A 23715-nucleotide genomic window follows, 5' to 3' on the forward strand; every position below is an offset into this window, starting at 1 on the left:
GTGAGTTCATTTTCATTAGCCTAAATTCAATTATTTGTTGATACAGCAATGGCTCTTGGTTGCTCTGGCTCTGCTTCTATCCTATTCAACCAAGGACATTTTTAAATTGGGACAACTGTCTTTGAACATACAATAGAATATGCTTAATTCAAACAACTTGAATTAAAAAACCTCTTTTCACTTATAGTATGATGTCAACATAGATTTGTGGAATGGAGACTGATTTCACTACAATTTAAGGGTCTCCTGCTGTATAATGTAAAAAGGCATGGAATTTTTAGTGAGAGCCACCTGGCTTTTATTTATTTATTTGTTTATTACTTTTTAGATAACAGGTCTCACTATGTTGTTCAGGCTAGTCTTGCACTCATGGGCTCAAGTGATCTTCCCACCTTAGCCTTCCAAGTAGCTAGGATTATAGGCATGTGTCGCCATGCCTGGGCTTTGATTATCAAGTAGGATATAATCTCTTCTTCACAGAGCAATTGTTAAGGTTTAAAATAAACACACACACACACAACCCCATAGTTTAGAAGTTAAGAACACTGCCTCTGTAGTGAGACAGGCCTAGTTGTGATTGTGGTATGTCATTTGCCTAACTGAATGACTTTAACCAAGTTTTTAAACTTTTTATAAGTCTTAGTTTCCTAATCTGTAAAATGAGCATATTGATTCATACCAACAAGTCAATACAGTATTAATAGTAATAGAATCACCGAGAAAATAGTAATACAATATTAACAGTAATAGAATTATTGTGAAAATTAGGATTTCTTTTAATTAATGTCAGTAAAAAAATTAAGGGTCATACACTATGCTAAGTGAAATATGCCAGAGATAAGACAAATCCGATATAATTCCACTTACATGAGGTACCTAGAGTAGTCAAATTCATAGAGACAGAAAGCAGAATGGTGACTGCCAGGGGCTAAGGGGAGAAAGGAATGGGGAGTTACTATTTAACAGGTGCAGAGTTTCAGTTTTGCAAGATGAAAAAAAGATCTGGAGATGGATGGTGGTGATAGTTGCACAACAATGTCAATTTACCTAATGTCACTGAACTGTGTACTTAGGAATGGTTAAAACTGTACTTTTTTTTTTTTTTTTTTTAGATGGAGTCTTGCTCTGTTGCCCAGGCTGGAGTGCAGTGGTGCGATCTCGGCTCACCGCAACCTCCGCCTCCCGGGTTCAAGCGATTCTCCCGTCTCAGCCTCCTGAGTAGCTGGGATTACAGGCGTGCACCACAGCACCCCGCTAATTTTGTATTTTTAGTAGAAATGGAGTCTCTCCATGTTGGCCAGGGTGATCTCGAACTCCTGACCTCAGGTGATCCACCCACCTTGGCCTCCCAAAGTGCTGGGATTATAGGCCTGAGCCACTGCGCCTGGCCAAAATTGTACATTTTATGTTATGTATATTATACTACAATAAACAAAATTAAAGGTAGTGAAGATTAGTTGTTGTTTTTTTTGTTTTGTTTTGTTTTGTTTTTTGAGACAGAGTCTCACTCTGTCATCCAGGCTGTAGTGCAGTGGCATGATCTCAGCTCGCTGCAACCTCTGCCTCCCGGCTTCAAGCAATTCTTTGCCTCAGCCTCCCGAGTAGCTGGGATTACAGGCGCCCACCACCAGGCCCGGCTAATTTTTTGTATTTTTAGTAGAGATGGGGTTTCACCATCTTGGCCAGGCTGGTCTTCAACTTCTGACCTTGTGATCCACCTGCTTCGGCCTTCCAAAGTGCTAGGATTATAGGCGTGAGCCAACGTGCCCAGCCGTGAAGATTAGTTTTAAAGTGCTTAGCACAGCATCAGATACATTTTAAGTGCTCAATAAATGATAGGTGTATTACTATTAATTTTATTTGTTAAACATTTAAAAAAGGCATTTGAGAGCTGATTACAAGCTGTTTAAATGCTACACAATTATATTGTTATTGATGGTAGCTGTCAGATTTTTTTTACATAGATCCAACACATTGCTTGGATATCTAGAAATACCTGATAGAATGATCACAGTGCAGAGGTGTGAGTGCTAGACACATACCCTTACACACACACAAATACACACACTAACATTTCACTAATGTAGAACAAATGGGTTGTTTATATTCAAGCATGGTTATAAAGAGACTTTTAAGTTGAAATGAAAATATTCTGGTGGTATTCATCTTGAAGTATAACAAATAAAATATTCCTTTGCTCCTAATTTTATTATATTGTTCTGTAAACACTTTTTTTTTTGTAAAAGAGACAAAGATAAATTTAGCCAAACACTTAAACAACAAACATGCAAATTATACAAAGATTCTTATCTACTCATTAAAGGAATGAAATGGTTATATAAGACATACAAACATACACACATATACACACACCTATAGCATAGATTGACACAGTTGGCATGACATAAATTTAGAGAATGTTTCCCTGTCTCTTTATTTTATAAGTTAGGAAATTAAGTGTTAAAAGGTTAGATGATTTGATTAAAATTCCACAATAAATTCATGGCAGAAATGTAATTAAAGCCCCTCAGAATTGTATCCTGCGCATCCCCCTCAAATGTGCCATGGCAAAGGACTTGCCTCAGCCATTCTTCTTCATTCCTCTTCTACATGCTGTTCACTCTCACTCTCATGTCCTATTCTCAGGTTAGATGCCACCTTTGGAAAATGTTTCCTAGCTTCCCAGAATGAATTTGGCATCCTGCCTTTAGGCTCCCAAAGATCCCTTTTAAACCCCAGGATCAATCACACTGAATTCTTACCGTCTGTGTGCCTCCCCTATTAGACGTGACAACTTCAGGACACAGAATGTCATCTCTGTGTCCCCTGACATCTAACCCAGGGACTGTCAATACTGAATATCTGTTGAATAAGTGAACTAACTAACCATCACAGGCTTCTCCAAAGAGAGACAGGAAAGATGGGATCAAGGACATAGTAAGGAAGTTAGCCTTGGAATGGGGGCAGAACAGACCTTCATTAAAGACAAGAGCAAAACAGAAGAGGATGAAGACGGAGAGAGATTTTTAAGTAAAAGGGATGGAAGCTTAAATGAGTACTCATTTTGCTCACAAAATAGAACAAGGAGGAAACTGGATTTTATTGTTCTGTTTGTTCTCTGTCAAGGGAGCTTGTATTTCTTAGGGTACATTAAGTTCAATTTAATCACTGCCTACTTGGAAATGGTTATGTTTATTCAACTGTCTTCCCTTCTTGATATTTTGGATTGTTTCATGAGAAATAAGTAATGAGAAATTTTTTCAACAAATTTAAGGTATTATATAATACGTGCATGGTACTGTGATGATATACATTTTTTCCTGATACAGATCCCTATTTCATAAAATGTATTATTTCTGAAACTTTAAAACTTTAAAATTCCTTGAGTATCCTAATTAGAAGCCCAGTATTTACTTTAAAATTCCTTGAGTATCCTAATTAGAAGCCCAGTATTTGTGTTTATTGGTTTGTTTTAGCATTTACTAGATAGCATCTTGAAACTAACCTATCATCAAACTGAAGATGCACTAGAGAAAGTCAAAAACAAACAAATGAAATATTCAAGTAAAAAATGATGTTGGTAGAGGAAACTGAAATAAAGGAATGTCAATGTCACAGAATTCAAAGTGCTGCATCATTATATTCCCTTTCCATATCCAGGAGTGGTGTTTTACTGCCACCAACAGGACAATAGGCATTCCTTCATGAAAGTTACAAAACTAATGGAATGTACAAAATCATTGCAAATCCAAAAAAAAAAAAAGTTTATGAGTTGTTTCATTTTTTTTCAGGTGTTTAGACTTCTATTTTTGTAACATGAATATTAACTACAGAAACTACATTTCCAACTTCAGTTCTTCCTTAAGTCACTATCTTCAAACACAGAAACAGGAACTTTTAACCTAAGTTGGTACATCAAAGACTAGGGAGAACTGAAATCCATTTTCTAGTTTCAAGGTCTTTTGCTTTTCTTTTTTTTTTTTTTTTTTTGAGACGGAGTCTTGCTACACCATTCTCCTGGCTCAGCCTCCTGAGTAGCTGGGACTACAGGCGCCTGCCACCATGCTCGGCTAATTTTTTTATCTGATCTAGCCAACTCCCCTCTTGCTTTTAGCCTTCGAGCTGCCATTCATTATTCCTGGGCTTAAGCCAAGCTAACTTTGGGAAACATTTAGTTTATAGTTTAAATGATAATAGCCTTTCCCCAAAACTCAACCGACTTTGTAAAGCTAATGAGAGACCACCAGGCTAGGGGGATAGAGGAGCTTGAATTCTGCTATGGTGTGGACATGATTGTCAGCCATTATTCTGGAGGTCACAAGATATGCAACTTCCCCAATTACTCCTGTAGATAACATCAGTATTATAGAACCTAAGACTGGCCTTTTGGGATATCTTTTCAGGTTTTTTGCATGACACCAATGGCTCCACCTGGACCCACCAACTGCTCCTGTGGCCCCACCCAGAAGCAACTCAGCACACAAGATGACCGTTTTCCACACCCCTATGATTGCACCCCCAACCAATCAGCAGCAAGTATCCATTGTCTAGCCACCTCCACCCTTTCTTCCAAACTACCTTGGGAAAATCCCTAACCTTCAATGAGACTGATTTGAGTAATAACTCCATCACCTGCAAAGTGTGGCTGTCCTCATATCAATTAACCTCTTTCTTTACTGCAATGCTCCAAGAATTGATTTTGTTTGTGCAGTGGGCAGGAAGCACCTGTCAGGTGGTTACAGTGACAATGGTGGTGATAGTAGTAATCCAGAAATGAAGTTCTTTTTTTTTTTTCTTTTTCTTTTATTATTATTATCAGAAATGAAGTTCTAAGGAAAAAAAAAAAAACTTTTCTGAAAGAGGGTAAAAGAGATCAGGAACAAGACAAAGATAATTACTCTTGCCACTTCCATTCAACATTGCACTGTTAGCAGTGAATCTGTACAGGTCTGCAGCAACTCGATTCTTGCCTCCTCAATAAAAAGAATTTGTCCAAGAGGGTGTAAGGCAGAGTGAGAGATCAAGGCAAGTTTTTGAGCAGGAGTGAGAATTTCTTAAAAACTTTTCGAGCAGGAATGAAAGGAAGTATTCTTGGAAGAGAGCCAAGCAGGCAACTTGAGAGATTCAAATGTACTGTCTGACCCTTGACTTAGGGTTTTATACATTGGCATGATTCCAGGGTTTGTGTTTCCTCTCCCCTGATTCTTCCCTTGGGGTGGGCTGTCCACGTGCACAGTGGCCTGCCAGCCCTTGGGTGGGGCCACATGTACAGTGTGTTTACTGAAGTTGTGTGCATGTTCATTTGAGGTATTTTTCCCTTACCAGTCAAGTGTTCCCAGAGGAGGGTCATATACCAGTTAAACTCCACCAGTTTGCCTCCTAGTGGGTATGCTTGAGCCTACTCACCCAAATCCTGAGATCTTATTAAGAAGCTGCTGATCACCAGCTTCAGGTGTTTTCTATCTATTGGGAGACAGCCTTTCCCTGGCGCAAGCTACAACCATTATGTTAGATAGTTTAACAACTGCCTGACCATTACCTGATGGTCACCTGACATTCCTGGGGAGGAGGGCCCTCTCCTGTCCTGTTCATGTCTGCCTAGTTACCTATTCTATCAGTACTGGAGGTTTTAGTCAGAGGAATTAGGCAAGAAAAAGAAAGAAAATGCATCCAAATCAGAAAGGAAGAAGTAAAAATACGTCTACAAGATGACTGATACAATTTGGCTTTGTGTCCCCACCCAAATCTCATCTTGAATTGTACTCGCATAATTCCCACGTGTTGTGGGAGGGACCCAGTTGGAGATAACCGAATCATGGGGGTGGTTTCCTCCATACTGTTCTCGTGGTAGTGAATAAGTCTCACGAAATCTGGTGTTTTAATAAGGGGAAACCTGTTTCCCTTTGCTCTCATTCTCTCTCTTGCCACAGCTGCGTGAGACGTGCCTTTCACCTTCAGGCATGATTGTGAGGCCTCCCCAGCCACATGGAACTGTAAGTCCAATAAACGCCTTTCTTTTGTAAATTGCCCAGTCTCAGGTATGTCTTTATCAGCCACATGAAAACGTACTAATACAATGACATGTTGTATTTCAAAAATCTTGGGAAATACGCAATACACATACATGAATATTAAAGCTGAAAATGAGTTCAACAAGATTGCAGGTTATAAGATCAATACAGATAAGTTGGTTGTATTTAACCCGGGAGGCAGAGCTTGCAGTGAGCCGAGATTGCGCCACTGCACTACAGCCTGTGTGACAGGGTGAGACTCCATCTCAAAAAAAAAAAAAAAAGGAAAGTCAGTTGTATTTTTGGATACCAGTAATGAGGACGCAGTGAAAATGAAATTAACAAACAATTCAATTCACAATAGCATCAAGCAGAATAAAAGTTAGAATTAAATTTTTAAAAGTGCTTTAAGACTTTTGTATGCTAAAAACCACAAAGTATCATCAAAAAAAATTAAATAAGACCTAAATAAATGTGAAGAAACCTCATGTTCATGGATCAAAAGTCTCAATATTGTTAATGTCGATGAAGAGTCAATCTCTGTAAAATATTTGAAGAGGTTTATTCTGAGCCAAATATAAATGACCAATGGCCCATGACACAGCCCTCAGATCATGAAAACATGCGTCCAAGGTGGTCAGAGAACAGCTTAGTTTTATACATTTTAGGAATACGTGAGACATCAATCAAATACATGGAAGATGTACATTGGTTTGGTCCAGAAAGGTGAAACAATGGGGAAGTGGGGGCTTCCAGGTCACAGGTAGATTCAAAGATTTTCTTATTGGCAATTGGTTGAAAAAGTTAAGTTGTTGTCTAAAGACTTAGGAATGTCTGGGTTAAGATAAGGGGTTGTGGATACCACGGTTTTACCATGCAGGTGAAGCCTCCAGATAGCAGGCTTGGACAGAATAGATTGTAAATGTTTAACAGACTTAACAAGTCTGTTTTATTGGTGATTCCAAAAGGGAAGATGGCATAATGAGGCATGTCAGACTCCCACCTTCCCCCATCATGGGCTGACTTTGTTTTTTCAGGTTACCTCTGAGATGCCCTTGTCAAGGGGCTGAGGTAAAAGGATGGTCAGGGGGCTTAGGATTTCATTTTTGGTTTACATTCAGATGGCATTACTCCTCAATGGATACAGAGATTCAAAGCAATCTCTATTAAAATCCTATTGCCTTTTTGGCAGAAACTGACAAACTGATCCTAAAATTCATATGAAAATGCAAGGGACCTGGAATAGCCAAAACAATCTTGAAAGAGAAGAACAAAGCTGGAGAACGCACACTTCCTTATCTCAAAACTTATTACAAAGCTAGAGTAATCAAGACTGTGGTACTGGTGTAAGAACAGACACACAGATAAGGGAATAGAGACTCCAGAAATAAAACTGTCCATGGTCAACTGATTTTTGACAAGGATGCCAAGACCATCCAAAGGAGAAAGAAGAGTCTTTTCAAAAAATGGTATGGGGACAAGTAGATAGCCATGTGCTAAAGGATGAAGGTGTACCCCTAGTGTATGGTATGCTAGGGCTGCCATAAAAAGGAATCAGACTGGGTGGCTTAACAACAGCGATTTATTTTCTCACAGTTCTGGAGGCTAGAAGTCTAAGATCAAGGTGTCAGCAGGGTTTGTTTCTTCTGAGGCTACTCACACTTTGGCTTGTAGATGGCTGTCTTCTCCCTGTGACTTTGCATGGTCTTCTCTCCATACATGTCTGTGTCCCAATGTCCTCTTAAAGATACCAGTTATACTGGACTAGGGCCCACCCTAACGAGCCCATTTTAACTTAATTACCTCTTTAAAGACCCTATTTCCAAATACTGTCATGGTCTGAGTAACTAGGGGTTACGACTTCAACATATGAATTTTGGGGGTAGGGGGGAAACACAATTCAGCCATAATGCCCTGCCTTACATCATATACAAAAATTAACTCAAAATGCATCAAAGTCCTAAATGTAAAAGCTACAATTATAAAACCCTTAGAAGAAGAAATTTTCGTGATCTTAGATATGACACCAAATGCACAAACAACTAAAGAAAAAATAAATTGGACTTCATTAAAATTAAAAATGTTTGTGTTTCAAAGGACATTATCTAGAAAATGAAAAGACAGTCCACAGAATGGGAGGCAATACCCAGCACATATAAAGATCTGTTACAGCTCAGCCTGGGCAACATAGTAAGACCCTGTCTCTAAAAAAAAAAAAAAAAAAAAAAAAATTTGCTGGACGTGGTAGCACACACGTAGTCACAGCTACTTGGGAGTCTGATGTAGGAGGATCCTTTGAGCCCAGGAGTCTGAAACTGCAGTGAGCCATGATTACGCCACTGCATTCCAGCCTGGGCAACAGAATGAGACCCTGACTCAAAAAATATATATCTGTTACAACTCAACAATAAAAGTGCAGGAAACCCAATTAGAAAGTGGGCAAAGGATCTGAACAGCCATTTCTCCAAAAAAGATATACAAATGGCCAATAAGCACATGAAAATATGTTCAGATGAGATCGGGCGCATTCGGGGTGGTATGGCTGTAGACTTGAAAAGATGTTCAACATCAGAAGAATGCAAATCAAAACACAACAAGATGTCACTTCATGCCTACTAAGGTGGCTATAATAAAAAATAAAGTAGACAATAATAAATGTTAGCAAGGATGTAGAAGAATCAAACCCTCATTGTTTCGATTGTCTCCTATTCACCCTGCTAATATGGGAGGAATTCCTGCCCTACGGTTGCAGCCATGGTCAAACACACCTGACACGGACAGATGAGATTGACAGTAGTTTATTAGTAACATGTATTCACACCCCAAGGGAGGAAAACATCATGGAAGGGCTGGATTAAAACACAGTGAACAATCAGGGGCTGTGGGAGGCAGGCTTTATGGTATCAAGAGAGTTGGGTGCCCCCTAGCTCCCCTGGGATGATGTGATTGGCTTGTTTGAATAATGACACAGGATGGCATGGAACTGAAGCTTGCTACTCTAAGAAAGAACAGTGCCACTGGGTATAGTGGCTCATGCCTATAGTCTCAGATACTTTGGAGGCTGAGGCAGGAGGATTGAGTCTAGGAATTGGAGGTTACAATGAGCTATGATTGTGCCACTGCACTCCAACCCGGGCAACAGAGTGAGACCCCAGGCCTAAAAAAAAAAATCCAAGAAAATAACAGTGCCTCATCCTTTGGCTAAGGAGGGTTGTTTGGCTAGGAAAACTTATCCATAGGAGCAAAATAAGGAGGAGACCTTGCACTTAGGTAACTGGAGGCCTTCCTGATTTCTGCCAGATGTTGAGGCAGCACATCATATTGGGCTTTAATTTTAGGCCTTACAACATACTTATACGTTGCCACGGGGGATGTAATGGTGCAGCTGCTTTGGAAAACTGTTTGGCAGCTCCTCAAAAAGTTAAACACAGAATTACCATATGGTCCAAGAATTCTGTTCCTAGGCATATAACCAAGAGAACTGGAAGCGTATGTTCACAAAACCTTGTACACAAATGTTCACAGTAGTATTATTCATAACAGTCAAAATGGAAACAACTGAAATGTTTATTAACTGATTAATGGATAAATAAAATGTGGTACATTTGAACAATGGAATATTATCTAGCAATAAAAAGGAATTAAGAACTGATACATGCTATGACATGGATAAACGTTGAAAACATTATGCTAAGGAAAAACAGCCAGTCACAAAAGATCACTTATCATATGATCCCATTTATATGAAATGTTCAGAATAGGTAAATCCACAGAGATAGAAAACAGATTAGAAGTTGTCAGGTGGTGATAGGATGGGGAAATGGGAAGTGGCTACTATGCTTATGGGGTGATAAGAATGTTCTAGAATTAGATAAAGGTGATGGGTACACAAGTTTGTGACAATCCTAGAAACCACTAATTGTACATTTTTTTTTTTTTTTTTTTTGAGATGGAGTCTTGCTCTGTTGCCCAGGCTGGAGTGCAGTGGCGCGATCTCGGCTCACTGCAAGCTCCGCCTCCCGGGTTCACGCCATTCTCTTGCGTCAGCCTCCTGCATAGCTGGGACTACAGGCACCTGCCACCACGCCTGGCTAATTTTTTGTTTTTTAGTAGAGACGGAGTTTCACCGTGTTAGCCAGGACGGTCTTGATCTCCTGACCTCTGATCCACACGCCTCGGCCTCCCAAAGTGCTGGGATTACAGGCATGAGCCACCACGCCCAGCCACTAATTGTACATTTTTTAAGGGAATTTTATGACACATAAATTATATCTCAATAATGAAAATGAGAGAAGCTAAATACTGGGGACAAGAGCAATTAATTTCAAGGTTTTTAAAAGCAAAGGAGGCCAGGCACGGTGGCTCATGCCTGTAATCCTAGAGCTTTGGGAGGCCAAGGCGGGTGGATCACTTAAGGCCAGGAGTTTGAGACCAGCCTGGCCAACATGGTGAAAGCTCGCCTCTACTAAAAATGCAAAAATTAGCCAGGTGTGGCGGCGCATGCCTGTAGTCCCAGCTATTCCAGAGGCTGAGGCACGAGAACCTCTTAAACCTGGGAGGTGGAGTTTCCAGTGAGCTGAGAAAGAGCCACTGCACTCCAGCCTGAGCAACAGAGCTAGAATCTATCTTTAAAAAAAAAAAAAAAAAAAGCAAAGGAGACCTGGGTTGAAAAAGCTGCTATCCTGGCAGAATTCTTATTCATATACACATAGGAGGAAGTGAGGGAAAAGAAAACCTATGCTTTCTCAATTTGACTCTAAGTGAGTAGTCAATAAATATTTAAGTACCTACTATGTGCCCAGCAACTCCAATACAAAGGCAAACTAGTGGGCAGACCCCACATAGAGATTAACTACAATGAGGAAGACAACAACCAACCAACCATTTAATCAGGTATCAGTCCCAGGTGTGCAAAGGACTGTCAAATAGATGTCCTAGAAGACAAAGGGAGCCTGTGTTTTCACTGTCTAACCTAAGTTTGCAGAAGGCACAGAAAGTTCCTAACGTAGTGAAGCTAAATGGAAATTAGCTTATTGAAGAGAGGGAGACAGAGCATTCCTGGCAGAGGAAACCAGTATATGTGATGGCTCTTAAGTGAAAGACAGATTGGTCTATTGGGAAAACCTGAAAGAAGTTCATTATGGCTTGATTGAGACAGTGCAAATGAGAGGGAGGGAAGGGGCAGTTGAGGATGGAGAGGTAAGTTGTGCCAGATCATAAAAACTATGTGGACTGTGTCAAAGTTGTGAACTTTATCCTAAGAGCAATGGAGGCCTTTAAAGGACTTTAAGCCAGAAAAAATTTACTTCTCTGACCTCATCTCCTACCGCCCTTCCCTCACTCTCTTGTTGCAGTCTCGCTGGCTTCCTTCTGTCCCTCAACACTCAGTCACACTCCCAGCACAGAGCATCCCCTCACTACCTGCAGTCTTTGTCCAAATCTCACCCTCTATTTGAGGCCTATCCTGACTACCGTATTTAACATTGCAACCTACCCATAACTCCCATCACCCTGCAGTACTTTTCCTTTTCCCCATAACACTATAACTTCTAATATGCTATATTTATATATTTATTATGTTTATTGTTGATATGGTTTGGCTGTGTCCCCACCCAAACCTCACCTTGAATTCTAACTCCCACAATTCCCATGTGTTGTGGGAGGAACTTGGTGGAAGGTAATTGAATCATGGAGGTGGGTCTTTCCCATGCTGTTCTCCTGGTAGTGAATAGTCTCATGAGACCTGATGGTTTTAAAAATGGGAGTTTCCACCATCTGGGAAGTGAGAAACGCCTCTGTTCAGCCCTTGTCCGGCCCACACAGTGTCTCCGTCTGGGAAGTGAGGAGCGCCTCTGCCTGGTGGTCATACCATTTGGGAAGTGAGGAGTGCCTCTGCCTGGCGGCTGCACAGTCTGAGAAGTGAGGAGCCCCTCTGCTAGGCGGCCCCACCGTCTGGGAAGTGAGCAAAGCCTCTGCTGGGAAGTGAGCAGCGCCTCTCCCTGGCCCCTGCACTGTCTGGGAAGTGAGGAGCACCTCTGCCTGGCAGCTGCACCGTCTGAAAACTGAAGAGCGCCTCTGCCTGGCCGCCCCACCCTCTGGGAAGTGAGGAGCGCCTCTCCCCGGCCCCCGCAGTGTCTGGGAAGTGAGGAGTGCCTCTGCCCAGCTGCTGTGCAACCATCCAAGTGTGAAGTGGCAGTCTTGTGTGTGATCTGTCTGGCCTCCTCAAGTTTGCATTTTTGACATTAAAGTTTACTTTTAAATTAAAAAAGAAAGAAATAAATAAATAAAAACAAGAGTTTCCCTACACAAGCCCTCTCTCTTTGTCTGCTGCCATCCATGTTGGATGTGACTTGCTCCTCCTTGCCTGCCTTCGTGATTGTGCAGCCTGGCCCAGCGACGTGGAACTGTTAAATTGCCCAGTCTTGTGTATGTCTTTATCAGCAGTGTGAAAATGAACTAATACAATTATCAACTGTCTCTTGCTAGAAAATAATTTCCACAGAGGCAAGTAGCTTTGTTACTTTAGTTCACTCATCTCTATTCAAGCACATAGAACAGTATCTGTCTCTAAATAGGTGTTTAGTAAATATTGTTGAATAATGACTAAAATCTGCTTTAATAGTATTAAAAAGCCAAAAAACAACAGATGCTGGGTGAGGGTGCAGAGTAAAGAGAATGCTCATACACTGTTGTTGGGAATATAAATTAGTTCAGCCACCATGGAAAGCAGTTTGGCAATTTCTCAAAGAACTTACAACAGAATTACCATTCGACCCAGCCATCCCATTACTTTGTATATGCCCAAAGGAATATAAACTGTTCTACCATAAAGACACATGCACATGTATGTTCATCGCAGCACTATTCACAATAGCAAAGACATGGAATCAACCTAGATGCCCATCAACAGTACACTGGTTAAATAAAATGTGGTAAACACCATAGAATACTATGCATCCATAAGGAGAATGAGATCATGTCCTTTGCAGCAGCATGGATGCAGCTGGAGGCCATCATCCTAAGCAAACTAACACAGAACAGAAAACCAATTACCACGTGCTCTCACTTATCAGTGGGAGCTAAACATTGAGTACACATGGACACAAAGAAGGGAACAATAGACATGGGGCCTACTTGAGGGTGGAGGAGGGTGAGGATCCAAAAACTACTTATTGGGTACTATGCTTATCACCTGGGTGAAGAAATAATCTGTATACCAAACCCCCATGACACACAATTTATCTATATAACAGACCTACACAAGTACCCCTGAAATTCAAAGTAAAAAAAAAAAAACTGCTTTAAAAAGACTACTGGCAGTGTGGCAACGGACTGAACAAGGGTCAAGAGTATACGGGGAAAGTGCAGTCACCCACTTCTGTCAGTTCCACTGCTAACACTCAAATCCAAGCCACCATCTTCTCAAACCTACCTCTTTCGTAAACCTCAGCATGATCTAAACTAATCATATTGATATGGTTTGGATGTTTGTCCCCTCCAAATCTCATGTTGAAGTGTAATCCCCAATGTTGAAGGTAGGGCCTAGTGGGAGGTGTTTGGGTCATGGGGGTAGATCCCTCATGAATGGCTTATTGCCATCCCGTTGCTAATGAGCTAGTTCTCACTCAGTGAGTTCACGTGAGATCTGGCTGTTGTAAAAGAGTCTGGGACCTCCCCCTTCTGTCTCTTGCGTCTCCTCTTGTCATGTGATATACAACTCCCCTTGCTTTCTGCCATGATTGTAAGCTTCCTGAGGCCCTCACCAGAAGCAGATACCAGTACTATGTTTCGTGTATAACCTGTTGAACTGTAAGCCAAAATAAAACCATTTTTCTTTTCTTTTTTTTTTTTTTGGAGACAGAGTCTCACTCTGTTGCCCAGGCTGGAGTGCAGTGGTGCAATTTCGGCTCACTGCAATGTCTGCCTCCCAGGTTCAAGCGATTCTCCCACCTTAGCCTCCCGAGTAGCTGGGACTACAGGCACACGCCACCATGCCTGGCTAATTTTTATATTTTTAGTAGAGACAGGGTTTCACTATGTTGGCCAGGCTGGTCTCTAATTCCTGACCTCCAGTGATCTGCCCACCTTGGCCTCCCAAAGTGCTGGGATTACAGGCATGAGCCAATGTGCCTGGCTGAAACTTCTTTTTTTTTTTTTTTTTAAATAAATTACCCAGCCTCAAATGTTTCTTTATAGCAATGCAAGAATGAACTAACATATATATTCATTTATTTGTTTAATTACTATCTTTCTCTCATTGGAATGCAAGTTCCATGAAAGCAGGGTCTTTCCTGGTTACTACTTTATCTCCAATGTCTAGAACAGTACCTGGCACTTCATAGGTATCCAATATTTATTACTACAGGAGGTCCTGCAATAATCCAGGAGGCCATCATCTTCCTGGAAAATTTGGTGGCCTAAAAGCTACCTAAGTAAGAATAGGAGAAAAGTGGGAAGATTCTAAAAATTTTCAAGAAGTAGAATCCACAGGACTTGGTGACTGAACTGATATGGGATATTAAGAAGAGAGTTAAGGATAACTTCTAGGTTTCTGGTTTGAGCAGCTGGGTAGAGTCCTTACTGAAGTGGAGGTTACTAGATGAAAAGTACATTTGGGAGGGCACATTATTTCAGTTTTGACTTTTGATGTGCCTGTGAAACATCCAAGCCGACATGTTCAGTCCACAGCCAAATATGTGGGTTTGGATTAAATATAAATGAGAGTAAACATCAACCTAAGTGCCCATCACCTGAGAAGTAGATGAGAAAATGATATATTAATATATACACCATGGAATACTACTCAGCCATAAAAAAGAATGAAATAATGTCTTTTGTAGCAACTTGAAAGAGGAGGCCATTATCCTAAGTGAAGTAACTCAGGAATGGAAAACCACACCGAATGTTCTAAGTGAGAGCTAAGCTATGGCTATGCAAAAGCATACAAAGTAGAAAATGGACATTGGAGACTCAGAAGGGGAAAGGGTGGGAGGGCGGTGAGGGATTAAAAAAAATAAAAATAAATGAGAGTAAACATTTATAGATGAAACCAGGGGAATGGATAGGATCAACAAGGGAGAAGCAATAAGCGACTTCCTAGAGGCTGTAGATCTGTAGAACTCCAAGCTAATGGCTAGGGGGAAAAAGGAGTGAGGAAAAAAAAAGACAGAAGTAGCAGAGGGGGAGATAAAAGAAAGGACAGAAACCAAGGGAAGATGTTTCCAAAACATAAAAAAAGAACGGGAAAAAAAAGGAAGCATTGTGTATGTCATTATGCTGTTTTGACAACTGTTGAAGGATCAAGTAAGATATTAAAAAAGCTTCAATGGAATGGTAAGGAAAAACCATACTGGAAAGGGCTGAAAAGCCAAAAACATCAAAGATATACTTCAGAACTTTTTTTTTTTTTTTTTTTTTGAGATGGAGTCTCGCTCTGTCGCTCAGGCTGGAGTACAATGGTGCGATCTTGGCTCACTGCAACCTCTGCCTCCCGGGTTCAAGCGATTCTTGTGCCTCAGCCTCCCAAGTAGCTGGGATTACAGGTGCCTACCACCACGCCTGGCGGTTTTTGTATTTTTAGTAGAGACGGGGTTTCATCATGTTGGCCAGGCTGGTCTCGAACCCTTGACCTCAGGTAATTCACCCACCTTGGTCCCCTAAAGTGTCAGAACTTTTATATAAGCCCCTCCAAACTAAGAGAGGTCTAGTCTTCTAGAATTTAGCCATGATCCACTGTTTCCCTAAAGAAACTGGATATTCTCCCCAAAAAAGAAAATACTGGAGTCTTCCAAGCTGGCTGAAGAGCTTTATTTATATGACTTAGTAATAAAAAAATTACTAAATCATTACTTTTAAATTGCTTTGTTTTATATTTATATTTATTATATTTATGTATAAATATATAAATTTATATATTTAATATATTTATATATTATATTTATATTTCTATTTATAACTTGCTTTCGATTTCCATAAAGGTGCTTGTTTAGAAATTTTTGAAGAGTATGGGAAAATGTACTCTCACATTGCTAGCAGAGAAGAATTTTGTAATATGTATCCAAAATTAAAATTTGGTTACAGTTTGACCTAGCAATTCCATCTCTAGAAATTTACCCCAGAGATATCAGATAAGTATGCAAAGATGCAAGTTTAAGGATATTTGTTACGGTTTTATTTAACAGGAAATTCTGGAAACAAATGTCCATAAAAACTAAATATAAAATTGGTTAAATAAATTATGGTACAGGGGAAAGTTCTAGTGGCTTGAGGTATTGGCAGGAGCGGCCGGGCGGCAGGAGGAACCATTACGGGAACTGAATCTGACGATTAAACCTGAACAAGATTACAACCTCCCGAAAGCACCGAGACTTTGTGGCAGAGTCCGTGGGGGAAAAGCCAGTAGGGAGCCTGGCCAGGATTGGTGAAGTTATGGACAAGAAGCTGGAGGAAACGGGCTTTGACAAGGCCTATGTTGTCCTTGGCCAGTTTCTGGTGCTAAAGAAAGATGAAGACCTCTTCTGAGAATGGCTGAGGGACACTGGTGGTGCCAATGCCAAGCAGTCCCAGGACTGCTTCGGATGCCTTTGAAAGTGGTGTGACACCTTCTTGTGATGCTTTCTGCGAAGCCCTTAATCCCCAGCCCTCATCCGGAGTTTGCAACCGAGTAGGGACTCCTCCCCTGTCCTCAACAAAGGAAAAGACTGCTATTGTCCCACTCACCTCCAATGTACTCCAGGGTCTTTTGGGAGTTTTCTCTCCTAACCATTTTAACTTTTTTGGATTCTTGCTCTTGCATGCCTCCGCCTTCCTTTTTCCCCTGCTACTTCCCTGGGGACAGTTACCAGCTTTCCTGAATGGATTCCTGGCCCCATCCCTCACCCCGACCCTCACTTTCCGTCCGTTTGATACCATTTGGCTCCTTTTTTGGCAGAAAAGTCACTGTCCTTGTAAAGTTTTTTAGATCAATAAAGTCAGTGGCTTTCAAAAAAAAAAAAAAATATATATATATATATGGTACAGGGCAGGGCACAGTGGCTCACGCCTGTAATCCCAACACTTTGGGAGGCTAAGGCGGGTGGATCACCTGAGGTCAGGAGTTCGAGACCAGCCTGGCCAACATGGTGAAACCCTGTCTCTACTAAAAATACAAAATTTAGCAGGGCTTGGTGGCTTGCACTTGTAATCCCAGCCACTCGGGAGGCTGAGGCAGGAGAATCACTTGCAACCCGGGAGGCGGAGGTTGCAGTGAGCCAAGATTGTGCCACCGCTCTGCAGCCTGGGCAACAGAACCAGACTCTGCCTCAAAATAAATTATGGCACATACAGTAGGATAAAAACCAGTCAAAAGAGAAATTCTGTCTCTAACAATAGCACCTCAGTACACTGTAGTACTGAGTTCTAGGCATCAATCATATATTAACTCATTAAACTCTGACAACAATCTTTTGAGACTGGTATTACTAATATTCCCCCATTTGAAAAATGGGGAAATTGTAATTTACCTAAGACCATTGGATAAATTGTTTTGAATGAATCTGAACTTAAGTAGTCTGACTCCAATGTCCACATGCTTTTAACCATTACATGTGTTCAGTGACATGGAAAGATATTCACAATATACTAAATGAAAAAGAGTATTGTTCAACAGCATTTTTTGAAAGAAAATAAATTTATGTGCATCCTTTCACACTGTTCTTCTGGATTTTCTCCCACTTTCCCATCTTATCTCAAACCCAGATTAAAAATGTACACACATACGTACATATGTGTATAGGTAGGTAATGCATACTTATATAATCGTAGACCAAAGCATGGGATAAAGGTTTTATACCAAGTTTTTATTATGGTTATCCCTGGGAACAGGATTATGATTGGGCTTTCTTTATCTCTGTAGTGTCTGCATACACATGTAGGACACGAAATGAGCATATAATACTTTGGGAAGGCCAGAGAAAAACACTCTGTCATTTGCTTTTAACCACGGATAGCAAACAAAAAACCTATTCTGACTGAAAAATTTCTGTGCCCAACATGAAGTGGCTAAGATCAATTCTGACTGATCATATCCAGTCTATTAAATCTATTGAATGTATTCTATGACTACCTAATGTTTCATATAAGTAAATAAATTATATTTGGAGGAATATATCTGACCTACGTACTGGACACAAAATAATTTCATGATGCTGCCTAGTATTGTGAATCATTCTTTTAGGTCAATAGCCTTTTAGCTACTTGATAGGCTATTACTAACCAAAAAGTAGCTGGTCCCATTCAGAAAGTAGGTGTCTTTAAAACCTAACTGAGCAACAGAGAATTCATCCTATATCTATCCCATTCAAAAAAATTATAAATCCAACTTTCCCACTACTGAGACAAAAGTCTTTAGGTGATCTTGGGCTTTGATCTCTCAATTATCAACTAGGGGCTAGGGGAAGAATTAGATGTTTTCTCTGGCTAATACCATTACTATTCTACAAATAACTCCTAGACATTTAATGTATGTTAATGAGATAATCTGTTAGTCCTTAACACAGAGTATAAATGTTCAAGAAATGTTAGTTCTGTCCCCTCATCACAAGAAATGCTTATAATACAGAGAAATCTGAAGTCTCTCTGTAGCTATACTGAAAATTCCTTAGGCTCAATTCATAAGCACTTTGAAGGTCAGGCTCATTGGCTCACACCTATAATCCCAGTGCTTTGGGAGGCCAAGGCAGGAGGACTGCTTGAGTCCAGGAGCTTGAGACCAGCCTGAGCAACATAGTGAGACCCCCGTCTCTACAAAATTTTTAAAATTAGCTGGGCATGGTGGGATCTACCTGTAATTCTAGCTCCTCAAGAGGCTGAGGAGGGAGGATCACTTGAGCCCAGGAATTTGAGGCTGCAGTAAGCTATCACCACACCACTATACTCCAGCCTAGGCAACAGAGTGAGCAGAATAAGACCCTGTCTCAAAAAGCAAAAAACAAAACAAAACAAAACAAAAAAAACCGCAGCAATTTGAACTTCTCCAAAGTTTTTAATTTTGATATAAACAAATACATATTATTTTATCTGGTATACTACACTAGAAGCTGAAAGTCAGTGACTGTCATATATGTTTGCATATTCTTTTTTTCCAAGTGGTGGCAATAGATCATTAAAGTACACTTCAGTTTAGTCCCATATATACTCTGTCTATGGGGGGGTCAGCTTCAGGATTCATATAAGGAAGTCACATAAATATAGGGCACTAGTGGTAAGAAGGCTCTTTTTATCTTCTCTAACTAATAAAATTCTCTAAGATGATGCTAGAAGAGTGCCCATGTATTGCTAAAGAAGACAGACAAAGCCTTCCTACCCAGTGGCCAGAGAATGTCCTCTGTAGAGGCCTTGTGTGTGTTAACATGGACAAAATAAATGAAAATAATATGAACAAGTCAACATGTCAATCAAGAAGATAATTTACTAATGTATGTAGTATTAAGTTGACACAGGGTATAGGTCTGATATCCAGAGAGGTAGTCCTGGGTTACTCAAAAGACAGATTAAGCATGCAGTGAAAGCAGTAGTAAAGATAAGTCACCAAAAAAATGAGGAAAGGCATTTTGGGAAAGACATAATATCTGAGAGTTTAAAACATTAGATATAATATGAGAAATCAGAACTTTCTTGGACCTCCTTGTACTTACTTTATGTTTTAATATTGTTTTTAGTCTGAATTACATATACTTTCAATGCTTAGGCATTCTAAAAGTCTTATTCCAGCCCTGTTGAGAGGACATGTTGGAAAGTTTCAGCTTGGATTTGTTTTAACGAAAGAAAAAAATTAGAGGTCAAAACCCATGACTTCATTAAAGGATACAGCAAATATGTTTGTGTTATTTTATTTAAAATATTTTTCTATTTTCTAAATAGCTTTGGCATAAAAAATATATAAACACATATGATTTAATTTTAAAAAGTGCATTTTATGAACTTCACAAAGAGCAAATGTGTAAAGGAATAAGAGATGAGGAATAGAAATCCACTTACTGAGTTGCAGAGGGCCTGTACTATTTCGTGCCTTTGTTTAGAATCAAGGTTATGTTAATGGTTAGGTATGGTTAAGGCTCTCCTAACGTATGGAGAGGTCCTCCTATGATACCACATCATTATCTTTTGACAGATTCAGAAGAATGATAAGGGATCTAAGAACACATTCTGAGTCACCTTGTAAAGAGCAATAATAATGACAGCTAACTTCACTAGGCAGTAAAATGTTCTAGATACTACATTAAGGACTTCTTTGATCATCTCAATTCTTTTAACAATCCCATAAATTAATTCCTATTATTATCTCAAAACCCAGACTTTGAGCACTTAGAATAATTTGCCTAAGGTCATATGGTAGGGCTGAAATTAGAAGCAAATCTGTCTGAGTCCAGGTCTGCCATTTTAACCACCATGTTATACTGAGGAAAGGGTAAGCCTGTGCCTTTGAGGCAATTATCGCCTTTAGTATCAAAATGTCTTCTTTGACTGAAGGACAAAAACCAGCTGGGTTATCTTCATCAACTCTGCAGCAAATGTCTTGCAGTTACCACATTATTAAAGCTGTATGATATGTTGACATAAAATCCAACAAGGTAATTACAATAGAATTCTAAAGTGTTTTATAAATTTCTGTCATGGAAAGAACTGCAAATTGAAATGTAGCAGTTTCTTTTTTAGTCAGTGTATTATAAAAACTTTTTAATAATTCAATGATATGTTTAGGTACCTCCAGAGATGTTATAGTAAAAAGTGTTTTAAGAAAAAAGCAGGCATCATTTTGACAGAAAACAATTTTTAACTTTTTCTCTTATATCGTCCAAGTCATATGATAAAAAGATATTTTATGTTACTGGAAAAAGCGCTATGATAGTACCATTAAATAAATGGATTATAAGAAAAAAAAAGACTCCAAATAAACAACAGAAAAGGATGAGAGGAGAGAAGAGGATCAGAGTTTCTCAGAGAAGTCATCTTTTTTTGTGTATCTGAGAAATTAAAATGAGTCAAAGACTGTAAATTGAATTATTCCAGTCCCAAGGGCAAAGAGGTAAGAGAATTTGGTAACTTAAGATTAAAAAAAAGACTTACCTTTAGGAGAGCCAAAGCTACATGAAAGATTATGTTCAAACCCTGAAATAGAAAAAGAAAGTGAAGATTAGTACTGCCACGTATATCACTATTTTATTATTTCCCCAAGACTTCCATATATATTTAATAAAATTCCTAATTGCTTTCATCTTCACAAACAATAATTAAACCATGAGTTTTTTTTAAAGGTATTTTCTTTCCCTGAGTGGCTTGTTGTAAATTTTAGGTGCTATTTAATCAATGTTCACATAAAATTGTTTTTACAATAAGTTATTTCCCTTCAGTCAATTTCTGGATTATTTGCATGTGCCTAAGTCTTATGAAAGTCAAGTTCCTTGCTCAAGCTGGCATAATGATGCAGAAGTCTAAAATTATTAATTGAAATTCCTAACCCTAATCTGGACATCTCGGTGTTACAGTTAAACTGCAAGTGGCAGACAGAATAAAATAAAATAAAAAAAAAACAAGGCAGTGTTGCTGATAAGTGGGACAGATTGTGTACCGGAGGCTTTAAGTATCACACTGCATTTCCACTACTGTTCTTATTGTTTTCTTATTTGTTTTAGCAACTGCTTTCAAGTATTATTTGTATAACTAGAGGTGGTCATTAGGGGCTATCTGCCAGACTTCCTTTTCTTTTCTGAAAACCATAGCAATATTTCTTTAGAAATAAACAAATTAAATTGTTCCTTAAGAAGCTATTCTAGAACTGAAATTTTGAACTCTGGGTTCTGCCAAATTGCTCTGAAGAGATGTTGAGTTATTAAATTCAAAAGATAGAGAATCTTATACCATAAAGATAACAATCAGAAATGTTTGCTACAAAATGTGCTGTTTCCTTGCCATGCGAGTCATCATACATAAGAAAAAAGATATTTCAAGTATGAGTTGGCATAAGTCCCATAAGTCCAGGGTCTATTTGATGTGTCCTCTTCATCTTGGTCACTGATATATTCTGGCTGGCTTTTGGATATGGAGCTGTACCAAATGTGCTATCCAAAAAACTTATAATAAACCATGCTTTTTCTGTCTCTGAAATAACTCCAGAAGCAAAGATTAGGCCCAGATATTTAGAGTGTATTCCTGTTATGATTTGCTAACATAACCTTTCACATTCAGCTACCAGAAATATGACATAATGATGGAAGGAATGAATGATAAACACAAATATTCAGGTGGTTAAAATATAAACCAAATATTTTTGGTTTGGGGTTTACTCAGCTCATTATTTAAGAAACCAAAAGCAATAGGAAATAAGTATAATCAGGCCAGGAGATAAAAACAAATGAACACAGTTCATCACCATACTAAGCAATTATCCTGGACTGGTTTTGATCACAATTTACCAATTAGAAAAAAAAGACTATTACAGATTTTAAAATGTGGGTTACAATTAAGCAAAACTTGCTTTCTGAATCAAAATTTGACTTCTCACACACTAGCTGCTGCCCACCTGCCAAAACTTAAAGGCCAATATAAGAAAGACCTACTGCCCTGTTCTCCAACTCTGTCCACCACCACATCACAACCACTAGGCAAAAGTGAATTCTCACAACCTGAGTGTTTATCAGCTTGCCATCAGAACCTGATCCACTATTTCTCTGTTCTTGTTTTTCTAGTCACTGCTCAAAATGCAAATCCCTCTCATCTCTAGTTTTCTCATCTTCATAATGCTCTGGTCCTTTATCCTAAGCCAGTTTGCTGCTCCTCCTCTCCTTTCCAAATACTTTCATGGTAGCCTTTGGAAACTCCACTCCATGTTCAGCTACCTTGGCGGTATTCTTAACCTCCCGGTCAAACATTTCCCCCAAATTCCTTATATTCACAGGAATTGTGAAATTTCATTGATTCTTATAACAACCTATACAATGATTCTCATTTTTTAGAGTATGAATGTGACTAGCCCAATATTATACATGTGAAAACCAAAAAGACAATTCGAAGCCCTCCAACCAACTAAATGGAGGACCAAAGGGACCCAACTAAACCTGAAAAAATAGTCCAGATCACGACAGGAAGGGGGAATCAGGCATGCCTCATTATACTCTCCTCCCTTTGGAGTTCAGGCACCCAACTGACCAGCAGTAACATTAAAAGAGAGATCCTAAGACAGACAGAAAAGACCCTGTAGCAATAAGATACCAAATTCCAACGTGACTCTAAGTATAACATCACATAACAGATAGCAGGGCCCTGAAAGAAACCAAACTATTTTATCCCAAAAGCACTTTGGGAGACTGAGGCGGGCGGATCACGAGGTCAGAAGATCAAGACCATCCTGGCTAACATGGTGAAACCTAGTATCTACTAAAAATACAAAAAATTAGCTGGGCGTGGTGGCAGGCGCCTGTAGTCCCAGCTACTTGGGAGGCTGAAGCAGGAGAATGGTGTGAACCCAGGAGGTGGAGCTTGCAATGGAGCCAAGATCGCACCACTGCACTCCAGCCTGGGTGACAGAGCGAGACTACATCTCAAAAAAAAAAAAAAAAAAAAAAAATTCCTTGAACATATTTTGAAATGGTCCTACAAAGCTGTCTCTTTTGGGGAAAATTTACTTTCTATAGAGGATTCCCTTCTCTTTCCAGGTCATTTTCTGATC

At 39.5% G+C, this 23715-nt stretch overlaps 1 protein-coding gene and 1 pseudogene across 10 annotated transcripts in view; one reads left to right on the top strand and one right to left on the bottom strand.

Moving 5' to 3' along the window:
* Positions 1 to 23715, bottom strand: part of RABGAP1L (RAB GTPase activating protein 1 like) — an 852978-nt gene that overhangs the window by 220493 nt on the left and 608770 nt on the right. For all 10 annotated transcript variants that reach the window (XM_054449610.2, XM_054449637.2, XM_054449629.2 and 7 more), the window contains one exon: positions 21117 to 21158. In XM_054449610.2, coding sequence (XP_054305585.1) covers positions 21117 to 21158 — 42 coding nt within the window. The remainder of the gene's footprint in view (positions 1 to 21116; positions 21159 to 23715) is intronic.
* LOC129011653 (barrier-to-autointegration factor-like) lies at positions 4486 to 16622 on the top strand (annotated as a pseudogene).

The sequence above is a fragment of the Pongo pygmaeus genome, chromosome 1 (genome assembly GCF_028885625.2).
Source record: "Pongo pygmaeus isolate AG05252 chromosome 1, NHGRI_mPonPyg2-v2.0_pri, whole genome shotgun sequence".
Taxonomy (NCBI): Eukaryota; Metazoa; Chordata; class Mammalia; order Primates; family Hominidae; genus Pongo; species Pongo pygmaeus.